The 11,588-nt window shown below is 35.3% G+C and overlaps 2 protein-coding genes across 5 annotated transcripts; both read left to right on the top strand.

The window, feature by feature from the left end:
* Positions 1 to 532: 532 nt before the first annotated feature.
* Positions 533 to 2,789, top strand: LOC108973904 (FAD synthase). 4 transcript variants are annotated; one of them, XM_018941419.1, is made up of 4 exons: positions 533 to 619; positions 1,242 to 1,466; positions 1,530 to 1,880; positions 1,942 to 2,789. In XM_018941419.1, the coding sequence occupies exons 2-4, from the start codon at positions 1,299 to 1,301 to the stop codon at positions 2,269 to 2,271; spliced, it is 849 nt and encodes a 282-aa protein (XP_018796964.1). In that variant the 5' UTR covers positions 533 to 619; positions 1,242 to 1,298; the 3' UTR covers positions 2,272 to 2,789. The 4 variants fall into 4 exon arrangements, with proteins under 4 accessions (XP_018796964.1, XP_018796966.1, XP_018796967.1 ...); XM_018941421.1 differs by having other exon boundaries at positions 535 to 619; positions 1,253 to 1,466; XM_018941422.1 differs by lacking the exon at positions 533 to 619 and adding an exon at positions 646 to 1,187.
* On the top strand, positions 548 to 6,198 carry LOC108973888 (aarF domain-containing protein kinase 4). The gene is made up of 7 exons (XM_018941395.1): positions 548 to 619; positions 2,966 to 4,478; positions 4,539 to 4,697; positions 4,762 to 4,952; positions 5,218 to 5,410; positions 5,472 to 5,642; positions 5,741 to 6,198. Exons 2-7 carry the CDS (start codon positions 3,276 to 3,278, stop codon positions 5,927 to 5,929), a joined length of 2,106 nt encoding a protein of 701 aa, XP_018796940.1. The 5' UTR covers positions 548 to 619; positions 2,966 to 3,275; the 3' UTR covers positions 5,930 to 6,198.
* The last annotated feature ends 5,390 nt before the right edge of the window (positions 6,199 to 11,588 follow it).

Here is an 11,588-nt window from a genome sequence, read left to right as displayed (position 1 = left end):
AAACTTCTTCCAATCATTTTCTTTATTATAATTTTTTTATTATTATTTGTAATTATTTGTGTTATTAATGCACGGCAAGCATCCTAATCGTTAAAACACCGGTAATTGCCCAACAGTGCTACTTTTGCTTTCTACGTGTTTCTAAACAATCTTAACCGAAACTTTTGTATACGTGTCATCGATTATTTTTTTCTTATAAAAAGTACCCGTACTCGGTACTTCAAGTAGTTACATCACTAACGCAGGTATGCATCGAAAATACACATATTCAGTGTCACATATCTGCTGTACACAAATCCAATCAGCTGTGTTGGCTAAATATTTGCTGTCAAGAAAAGCTACAAAAAAATACATTTTCAATAGAGTTTTTAAATTAAATTTTATTTCGTTTCAAAAGCCGATTTTATTTACGCGCAACTTCTATTTTCTATGCTTCAAAAATTATTTACTTCGTGCAGCTGGTAGCGTTAATTGGAAACATGCTTTACTGTTGATAAATTCTTGAAGAGTAGTGTAAAGTTCGCTAAAAAAGCGATGAAATAGAAAGTTTTTGAAATTATATACATTAATTATATACAAAAAACTTTCGACGTTTTCAATCTATGGCGCTGAAGTTGTGGTGAGTCAAATTTCATACATATTTCGCTTGGTTACAGCTAACTGATAAAGATATGCCATTAATTGAGAACGTTGGATGTGATGTAACTATTCAAGCATTTTTAGAAATGTTCACACTTTCTACAAAATCATCATGATTTTCGCAATTAATAAAGTTGGGTACTGCCAAATTGGCTTGACGTCTCATCTGTATGAGTACATGTAGCGCTGTGCTTGTGATATTTGTGCAGATGCGCATGCTTATTTTTACACTCCATTTTAATCTACTTCAGCGACACAATTAAATCAGCGCTCATTATTATGTATTATTTTAAACCGTGTTATATTCAAGTACCCAGATGTGACAAAAGCCCTTTGTTTACTTATTTATCAATAGTATAGTCGCACGTACAGACGAAATACTTGAAATGTAAAGTGGTTTTAAAAAGTTCTTGATAAAACTGCCATATTTGTACATACATGCATATTCAGTTATTATTCAATCTTAAAGTGATCCTGAACTATTGAATAAACAGGCGCAACTAAAGATTATTTTAAATACATAGAAACCTACTGGCATTTCCATCTAGGTAGTGTCGTTGCAATAAAATTGCAAAGAGATTTACAATTTATCTAACTTTCAGATATTTTATAGAACAAAATAGTTAAAATAATAGCGTACGCTATAAGATAGGTAAAAAATGACGAATATCGGCAATTTATTGCACTGCGTGTCCAAACAAATTAAACGCTCTGAACGCGATGCTCTTATCAGCTCGTTACTTGCCAAAACAACGGAGACAGAAAATGTTAAACCAGATCATTGTGCTATAAGGCGTGTTGAAACATTAGAAAAGGAAGCTTTTGCGGTAAGTATATACCATATACGAATAACACAAAAATTTAAAAAACGACGTTGCCTGCTCCTCCAGTTCTTTGCGCAAGCTCTGCATATGTATCAAGCGAACGAATGGATGATATCGTTTAACGGCGGAAAAGATTGCACTGTTTTGCTGGACTTATTGCAAGCCTTCTTTAAACGCAACAAATGTATCAGTCATATACGCGTGCCAGTATTGTATATTGAGGCGGAAAACAGTTTTGAAGAGGTCGAAGCTGTGGTGCTACATTGCGAAAGACGCTATAATATAGACTTAATAAGGCGCAAAGGTTGTATAAAGGATGTGTTGACGCAGGTACTCGAAGAAAAGCCAGAGATACGTGCTATATTCATGGGCACAAGACGCACGGATCCATATTGTGAGAATTTAAATGCTATGCAGGTATGTTTGCAAAAATATTGAATTTTTAAATTTTCTATGTATTTTTATGAAAAATATTTAGGTTACAGATGCTGGCTGGCCAAGTGTAATGCGTATAAACCCATTGCTCGATTGGAGCTATAGAGATATTTGGTATTACACATTCGTGCGTCAAGTGCCCTACTGCCGTCTATATGAGGAGGGCTATACATCGTTGGGTCAAAAGCACAATACAATGCCAAATCCCCATTTACGCATATTTGATCCGGTTACCAGAGCTGTCACCTATAAACATGCCGCTGAACTGATGGATGCTGAGTTCGAACGCGCTGGCCGCATTAAAAAAGATTACGTGCCGAATTGTGATAAAGAGCAGGAGAGCAAAAACCAAGAAGCTGTCGAAGAAAAATAGCATAAAAGTAAAAATTATTCTTAATTTAGTATTCACAAATAGCTAAATTGTTAACATCGTGATAAATTCAAATTCGGTAAATTAAATTTATATAAAATCTCATATACACTATGCAACATAGTGTTAATATTTTAGAAAATTCCAAATAAGTGCGCTTATAAAACTAGAACTACAAAAACTAAAAATTAAACATAGAACACGCCTGTATATAGTAATATTCGCTATTTACCAAACAGAATATGTGAATTTTATAAAAACTATAGAAATTAATTCTTTGTTTATAAATTGAACCTAGAGGCTTCAATTATAAATCGATTTCACTTATAAGTTGGTGGTTTTAAGCATAGCTATATAAAAAAACGTACGTACTTATATTGCAATTTTATTAGAACTCGCAGAAGATATTCCACTGAAAATATGTATATGAACACATTTTAATGAAATTTATTGTACTTAAATAAATTTTTCTTTACTGAATTGTCACCTATATTCAGTAAGTAAAATCGGTGCTAAACAATTAAAAACGAATGTTTTCTACAGCTAAAATGCTGTTTTATTTTTCTTTTAATTTTTAGGCTTTAAAAAAACTTTTTTTTACTTATGTACAATAGCTATTTTCGCTAAAGTTATATTTTTATTTTATATATATATTTTTTATTTCATACAAAATTAATTAAGTTTTTGTTATTTTCAGCGTCAGACCTCAAAAATTAAATGTCCGCTGTCCCAATATTTTTGGTATGCGCTGTTGTCAATCGTATGTGAATAACAATCAGCTGTTCGTCAAACTAACGGCATAACCTCATTTTACCTGCTGTGCGCCATTTTTGCTAATTTCCATTTGTTTCGCAACCGTTAGAAAAAAATTGCACGCATTAGAATAGAAGCTGGAATAAAAAATCAAAAACGCTACAAATAATTAAGTAAAACAAATGTTTTGCTTGCAAAATAATCGAAAACAATATTAATTCTTTGCGTGTGAGTCATCGCTGCGGAAAACAAGTATGGCTCGTTCGGCACAAGATGCTCTCGCTGTATTGCGGGGAATACAATTGGTAGTGGAGGCGTTATGTCGCGAGCAGAGCGCCCTATGTAAAAACCGTTGGAATCAGTCGAGTGCACGCGAACTTTTGCAAGGTAATCTACAGCAAAGCGCAAATTATATTCAAAAAGTTGGTGAACAACCTGCTGAAGAATTCAAAAGATTACAACAATTGCTGCGGGAAACCAGTGAACGTACTTGTGTTGTAATTGAAGGTTTACGTCAATTAGGTGTTGCGAAACAGCCTTGCGATTTGCGTATGAGTCAGCAAAAATTGCAGCGTGCAATGAGTGACGCTTTCGATGGCAGCAATGTTGGTGACAAGCAGCAGCCAAGTAGCTTGAAACCAAATACTAGTGCTAGTAATCGTGATAACAATAAAGCGGCTGGCCAATTGGATGCTGAACACTTGGATATATCTTCGATAACATTAAATGAGCTGCAAGATATATTATCCAAACGTAATAAAGATCGTCATATAAGCTTGCGTACACCAGTAACAGAGCATAAGCAAGTCAAAGATGATAGTGTGCAAAAAACTGAAACAATTGCAGCTGCTACCGCTGAAGCAGCAACAACAGGCACCATAGTTACACCTACAACGGCTGACACAAAACCTGTAACTAGCGCCATAAAAGCTGATACAGTTTACGTGGAAAATATATTAAAAGCTATCGCAGGACAAACGGAAACGCCGACAGATACTGCTCAGCACACGTCAGCAATAGAATTACCAACATTAAGCAAAGTTGCGAAACAACGACGTGTTCCTTCTAGTCGTTTCGGTCGCATGGCCTCCTTTGGTGGATTATTCGCTGGTTTAGGTGTCGGCACCATAAATGAATTAACCAAAGGTGCGCTCGGCCTTGGCGGTTCCAAAAATTTAAAAGAGGCTTTATTAAGTCCAGCCAATGCTGAACGCATTGTGGACACACTTTGCAAGGTACGCGGTGCAGCATTGAAAATCGGCCAAATACTTAGCATACAAGATTCGAATGTGGTGTCACCGCAGTTGGCAAAAGCTTTTGAACGTGTACGCCAAGCGGCCGACTACATGCCAGATTGGCAAGTAGAACGTGTGATGAACACACAATTAGGTGCCGACTGGCGTGATCTGCTGGAATCTTTCGATGATAAACCATTTGCAGCTGCCTCCATTGGCCAGGTAATGTGTGTAAAACATTATTGCAGAAATATTTTTGAATTTAAATTTCTAATTGTACAGGTGCATCGCGCAACACTGAAAAACGGCATGCAAGTGGCTATAAAAATTCAGTATCCTGGCGTAGCGCAAAGTATCGGGAGTGATATTGATAATTTAGTAGGCATGCTAAAAGTGTGGGATGTATTCCCGCATGGCGTTTTCATCGACAATGTGGTTCAGGTGAGCCTTCGAATAACTTATAAAGAAAGTTAAAATTAAACATAAATATCGCTTTGAATTGTAGGTAGCCAAGCGCGAACTCAACTGGGAAGTAGATTATACTCGCGAAGCTGAGTATACTGACAAATTTAAACAAATGATTGCTCCTTATCCAGAATACTATGTGCCTACAGTTATTAAAGATTTGACCACAGGTAGCGTGCTCACAACAGAATTGGTGCCGGGTGTGCCACTGGACAAGTGTTTTGACTTAAGGTAAATATGTGCGCTATTTGCTATTTTTATGTTGTTGTTGTGTCGACATAAAACATACTGAAGTAGTTTTGAGGAATAGGTGCTCTATTGACAGCCGGCTCCGGCTCTGTTGCTGCGCTTACTTAGACCCGATGTTGTGGGAACGAAGCTTCCTTGAATGCTGTCTAAAGCAGTGCATACATTGTCATCACTACAATAACAATGTTTATTATTTATGCCAAAATTATTAATTAGGAATTCTTAAACTTATCTCTTCTTTTTTCAGCTATGAGCATCGTCATCACATTGGTTCGTCGGTGCTTAAGCTTTGTTTGCGCGAACTATTCGAGATAGAGTGCATGCAAACAGATCCCAATTGGTCGAACTTCCTTTACGATGTTGATACCAAGCGCCTAATGTTAATTGATTTTGGCTCAACACGTTTTTATCAAAAGAAATTCATAAAAAACTATCGACAGGTAAGTCTGTCAAATTTTGACTGCCACTTTACTCCTAAATATTATAAATTACATTTTGCAGATAATTATAAATGCCGTGGAAGGCAACCGTGACGGCGTTTTGCTCATGTCACGTGAAATGGGCTTCCTCACTGGCTATGAAACCAAGCAAATGGAGGAGGCACATATCGACGCCGTAATGATATTGGGCGAAATGTTCCGTTTCGACGGCGATTTCGATTTTGGTAAACAAGTAAGTGTTGTTAATTTTCTTTTGAATTTTTTGAAATCGCATATGTGACACATATTGTCTTTTTACTTTAAACGTGGCATAAAACGCGTTATCCACAGAATACCACTGAACGTATTGCACATTTAGTACCAACAATGATTGCCCATCGCCTATGCCCACCGCCAGAGGAAATCTATTCGATACATCGCAAATTGTCGGGCATATTTTTGTTGTGCGCTCGCCTTAATGTACATCTGAATTGTCGGCCCTACTACGAAGATATTGTGATTAAGAAGTTTAAGGAATGAAATTGTAACATATTTAAATATTTAAGGTTGTGAAAATTTCCTCTTTTTATTTTTTTTTTCCAAATTTTAAGTTTTCACACATCATTTCATTATTGCGTCTTTCACTCCATTTCCATTGCTTTTTGTATGGCCTTTCCAGTTTTTAAAATCCTCCATTTTTTATTTTTTTTTGTCTTTTGAAAAGGCATTTATGGTAAGCTTAGAGTTTATTTGAAATAATCGAAGAAATAAAAGTAAAACGGACTAAGAAAGTCTCTTTGATGACTGTATGTAGTCTTGTTGAACCACTATTGTAAACAAACGACCTTTCACTATTGAACTACTCCAGAACCATTATCATTTCTACTCCCTACCACCACACAAACTTTTTATTATTACTTGTACTACTCCTTACTACTACTTTTTTAACATTTTTACTACTACTCCTACATTTTACTACTAATTGTTACAAAACACTACTACTACACCTTACTACTACCACATTTTACTACTACTACGTTTTACTATTATTACTACTACATTTTCTACTCCTACTACTTTTTTCTACTACTACTACTTTTTTCTACTACTACTACTTTTTTCTACTACTACTACATTTTACTACTACTTTTCTCTACTACTACCCTACGAAAGTCGGGTCTATGTAACTGGAACGAATCTTAATCTCTTTTATCCGCTCAAGAACTCTCAACTCGACAGTATTCTGCCGCTACAACAGAAACAACTACTACTTTTTACATTTTACTACTATTTCCACACTTCACTACTAATTTGTAGTAAAATTATAGAAATTATTACTGCTTTTTTTTACAATAATACCATTTAGTACTCAAACTATTTACTACTATTATAGGAATTATTACTACTTTTTGAAAAAACTACTTTTTTGAGTTCACTAAATCTACTTTTTTGTGTTCGAACTATTACGATTATTAAAGAAATTATTACTACTACTTTTTACAATTCTACTATAGTTTACTACTATTACAACACTTTACAACTATTGCTACTAATTTCGAACTACTCTTACTACTAATTTTCACTAATACTACTTTCTACTACTGCTATTACTTTTTAAAATACTACGTTTTAGAACTCCAATTATTTACTACCCTTATAGGAATTGCCACTATTCTTTTTTGCAATACTACTTTTTTTATAATAGTGCTTTTCTACGAAGGTAAATTTTACTACTTTCTACCTACCTAAACCCACTGTTCTCATCCATCTTCACAGTGAGAGATTTTCACTAATACTACTTTCTACTACTGCTATTACTTTTTAAAATACTACTTTTTAGAACTCCAATTATTTACTACCATTATAGGAATTGCCACTATTTCTTTTTGCAATACTCCTTTTTTATAATAGTACTTTTCTACGAAGGTAAATTTCTATTCCCTTTTGCAATACTACTTTTTTGTAATAGTAATTTCTACAAAGGTAAATTTTACTACCTTCTACCTACCGAAACTCACTGTTCTCATCCATCTTCTCAGTGAGAGGTAACATATCCTGTAAGGTTTTCCCTCTAGCTATTCTCAAATTTCCAAAAATAGGGGAAACTGATAGTGGTTGTATATTGAAACCCATTGAGCAAGCCTAGCGATGAATGTCGCCTCCTCAAAGATCTCCACTTCAACAGCGTTGAATATTCTCGAGCAATTGTTAACGAGCTACTCTCCTCACGCATCTAGAGTAAACCTTGCGGAACTTCGTTCATTTTCAGAATGGATACTATAAGCGTCGCCGCATGATTCTAACCACCTCTTTGAATGTCGAATAAAACTCAGTCATCTAACACCACCCACTCTAAGGTCCGTCCCTGTCGAAACAGAACTTTTCTTGGACCTCCTGCATGACAAACGTCCAGATAACCCTTATTCTTACCCAAAGCCAATCCTATGAGATATTTTCCAGTACCACTTAACCTGTTGAAAGTTGCGTCGTCGTGATCTGAGATTGTTCTGAGACAAGTTTGTAAAATGACTAGTTTTAAAACCTGTAAATCGAGAAAATAGGAAAAGGGGTTCCGTAGGAATGTATCGTCTTCCACAGTGGTCAAAATTCTTATTTTTGCTTTAGATTTGGATTTAAACTTGCAGACCGCTGCTTGAAGTTGAGCTATTGGGGTTTCGAGATTAACTTCTTTACTACCGCACTTTAAAGCCGCCAATACAACTGTTTCGCCATTCGGTCCTGCGTTGTTGGAACGAGTTTTATTCGTATTGTAACGGCATACAACTTTCTCTCGAATAGTTTTTGGGAATGCTGTCGGCTTCACAAGTCTTGTTCGTATGAAATCAGGCTCCGTTACAACAACAAAAGGCAAATTTGTTAGATCTTGACCCAGTTTCGGTATTACATCCTTCATTGGACGGTGAACTCTCGTACCCTCTCATGCTCTTAAATAAATGCTCTCTTCGGTGTTGTTAGTTCACACTGTTCTTTCTCTCTCTGCAACATGTGAGCCAAGAAATTATCACCTGGGGATTGTCTCACCATATATGATTTTGCTCGTTATACCCTGTATACCCTGTATAACCTGTATAACAGTCTATTAAATATTTATGTATATACGTGAAAGCATTCCCGTTTTTGCGTTATCACTCTGATCACGTCCTTTGCTCTCCGAGAAGCTACTCATTTGTCGGAGTCGCTAATATCGGATCCTTAAAGCATATAGTTGCCATATAAAACTTTTTCAATTGATGCGATATCTTTTTTTTGTCTTTGACGATTTATTTTCACCAAATTTGGCAAGAGCCTTAGCCTCAAATAATAGTATAATCTATCAAGGAACTGTTCAGATCGAGTCTTTATAGTATATAGCTGCCATACAAACTGTACGATCGAAATCAAACGCTTGTATGAAAAACTCTTTCATTTGACGAGTTATCTTCACCAAATTTGACATATGTAGATGATTGCCCGAGGCAATAATATTATCTCCGAAAAAATTGTCAGATCGGATCACTATAACTGCCATACAAACTAGCCGACCATAAAAATCCTACGGCAGTCGGTTCTACGTAACCGGAACGGACCCGGATTTTTTTTTATCCGGGCAAGGACTGTCAATTCGGCAGAATTCTGGCGATCAAAATAAGGTCTTATATAGACAACTTTTTTCATTGTGAAGGGTATTATGGCACTGGTGCAACCGCAGTTAACGTTTTTGCTAGTTTTTCAACAATTTTCACGCTTACGGTACGCATTATTAACTCTTTTCTGATCATTATTTGCTGTTCTGTGCATTGCGCTTTATACTCTGGCTTGTCACGCTCTTTTTGTGCATTTTTGTACTCGTTGATCTTCACGCTCACTACAAGTGCGCTCTTCGTCTACGATCTCAAGCACATTGCTCGTGTTACGATCTTAGCTTTGCCGCTATATATGTATATATTTATGTATGCATGTATGCATGTATGTGTATGTGCGTTTTATGTACGAAAGTTCGAAAAAGTTTTCATTCGGTTTTCAGTGCGAAAGGCCGGTCCATCGAATGGGTGGAATTAGTGCGTTTTTGCATTTCGAACGAGTTGGTGTTTCCGTAGACGGTTGTTCGTTCTTACATATGTACATGTAAAGAGAATATATTTGTGCTTTTGTGTATGTGTATATACATATGTATGTACACAGCCTGTCTCTTATACACATCTAGATGTGTATAAGAGACAGGTTTTAAGTAACGTCGACCGCATGCGCGCCCGCCTGCCGCTCAGCTACTATATAAAAAAATTATATATTTTTTTAGCTTTTTATAACTAAAAAGCTTAGCTTCTGTCTCTTATACACATCTAGATGTGTATAAGAGACAGGTAAATAACTACTACCATTTTGCATATGTATATACTACTATAAACATACATACATAAACATTGTGTATGCCTACATATTTTCATGTGCTCAAATGCATAAGTGCCGATCGTTTTTTAGTTTTTTGACTTAATACAGATCGTTTTGTTTATATATTAATCTGTGCTTGCGTTGTTGTCGTTGTTATTTTTTTTATTATTTTTTTTTTTTGTTTTTTTTTTTTTTTTTTTTTTTTTTTTTTTTTTTTTTTTTTTTTTTTTTTCAAGTAGCACCGTATAAGTTTTGATTAGCCGGGATTTGCCTTTGTGCATACCTACATATATACATATATGATTATATACATAACTCTGTGTGTACGCGCATGTGTTTGTGTGTGTGTGAATTTCGCATGGAGCAGCATTTGTGAGGGACGCCACATCAGGGATTAATTGGATTTAATGGACGAAGAATGAATCGGATTGTACATAGTCGGGGCGTTGCGATAACACATACAACAACAACAACAACAACAACACTACCACACACAATTACAACAAACAAACAATCAGCGACTCAAGACGGACGACAACGGTGATAGGCGACCGGCGACCAACCAAAAACAACAATGATTTATAAAAATTAATGAAAATACTCATATTAATCAAATGAAATGTACACAAATAAACAACAACAGAAACAAAAGAAAAAAGAGGAAAAACAAAAACAAATGTGCAAGTGCGGCGCATACACATACATGCATGCTAAGCGTTGTATATTTACATTTGTGTACACATATGTACATACATACAGGCAAACAAGTGCATGCACATGCTTTTTTACATACATTCATACATACATATGTAAATGCATAGCAAAAGACGCATATCTGCATAAGCTTACAAACATATGCACCTTCGTATTTTTACATATAAATATGTATGTATGTACTTATGGTGCATACATGAGTGTATATCTGTGTGTATGTATGTAAGTGCACATGCAACCGCAGACGGCCTGCGTGTATCGCATAGATGGACGTAGATGCACTCGGCATACATATGAATTTTTAATTTGTAAATATACATACATACATTATTTATCACATACATTCGTACATATGTATATGTACATATGCAGTTACATATTTATGCACGTACATACGCATATGTACATATTTATGTATGTATATTTCTCTATAGCTGTAAAGCTGATTTGCAACGCGTATGACATCTCAGCTCTCCTACCTTCTTAGCTGCAGTAGCGACTTGTCTGCTGCAAAAATGTAAATACCTAACATATGTGCATGTGTAGATATGTAAGTATGTAAATTTGTAAAAAACTACCATACCCAACCGCACAAAAGTCTACCGGCCGCGGGTGTTGCTCTGTAAAGTCGCTGCTTAACACGAAATCAATGAGAGTACAACAAAGAGCATAAGTCTGTACAAACATATGTACATACATATATACGTATATATTTGCTTACATATATACATATGTACATATCTACATGTGCACATTCGTATGAATGCATATGTGTATTCAAAAGCAATTGTTGCGGTTGAGAGATCGCCGCCACCTTATCAATGAATTATGAAGAACAAGTGTTAGCCACAAAAAAGAAGCAGAGCAATGAATAAAACGTGGAAATTTAAATAACAAAAAACTTACAAATGTCAATGTGTGATAGCGCGAATAGATATGTATGTACATCTATGTATATGTACAAATATGTATGTATATATGTACATGCAAATGCTTGTAAAAGAAGATAATTGGTGTAAAGTGAAGTAAATTCAAATAATTTAAATAGAAATATAAAACAAATGAATAAAAAAGTTTTAAGATAATAATAATAAAA

The sequence above is a fragment of the Bactrocera latifrons genome, unplaced genomic scaffold (assembly GCF_001853355.1).
Source record: "Bactrocera latifrons isolate USDA-ARS-PBARC rearing strain unplaced genomic scaffold, ASM185335v1 scaffold_51, whole genome shotgun sequence".
Taxonomy (NCBI): Eukaryota; Metazoa; Arthropoda; class Insecta; order Diptera; family Tephritidae; genus Bactrocera; species Bactrocera latifrons.
This window is presented reverse-complemented; position numbering and strand designations above follow the sequence as displayed.

Coding starts and splice junctions, on each gene's coding strand:
- LOC108973904 (XM_018941419.1), top strand. CDS start 1,299: ATGACGAATATCGGCAATTTATTGCACTGCGTGTCCAAACAAATTAAA. Junction 1,467..1,529: donor TAGAAAAGGAAGCTTTTGCG/GTAAGTATATAC, acceptor CTGCTCCTCCAG/TTCTTTGCGCAAGCTCTGCA. Junction 1,881..1,941: donor AGAATTTAAATGCTATGCAG/GTATGTTTGCAA, acceptor AAAAATATTTAG/GTTACAGATGCTGGCTGGCC.
- LOC108973888 (XM_018941395.1), top strand. CDS start 3,276: ATGGCTCGTTCGGCACAAGATGCTCTCGCTGTATTGCGGGGAATACAA. Junction 4,479..4,538: donor CAGCTGCCTCCATTGGCCAG/GTAATGTGTGTA, acceptor CTAATTGTACAG/GTGCATCGCGCAACACTGAA. Junction 5,411..5,471: donor TCATAAAAAACTATCGACAG/GTAAGTCTGTCA, acceptor TACATTTTGCAG/ATAATTATAAATGCCGTGGA.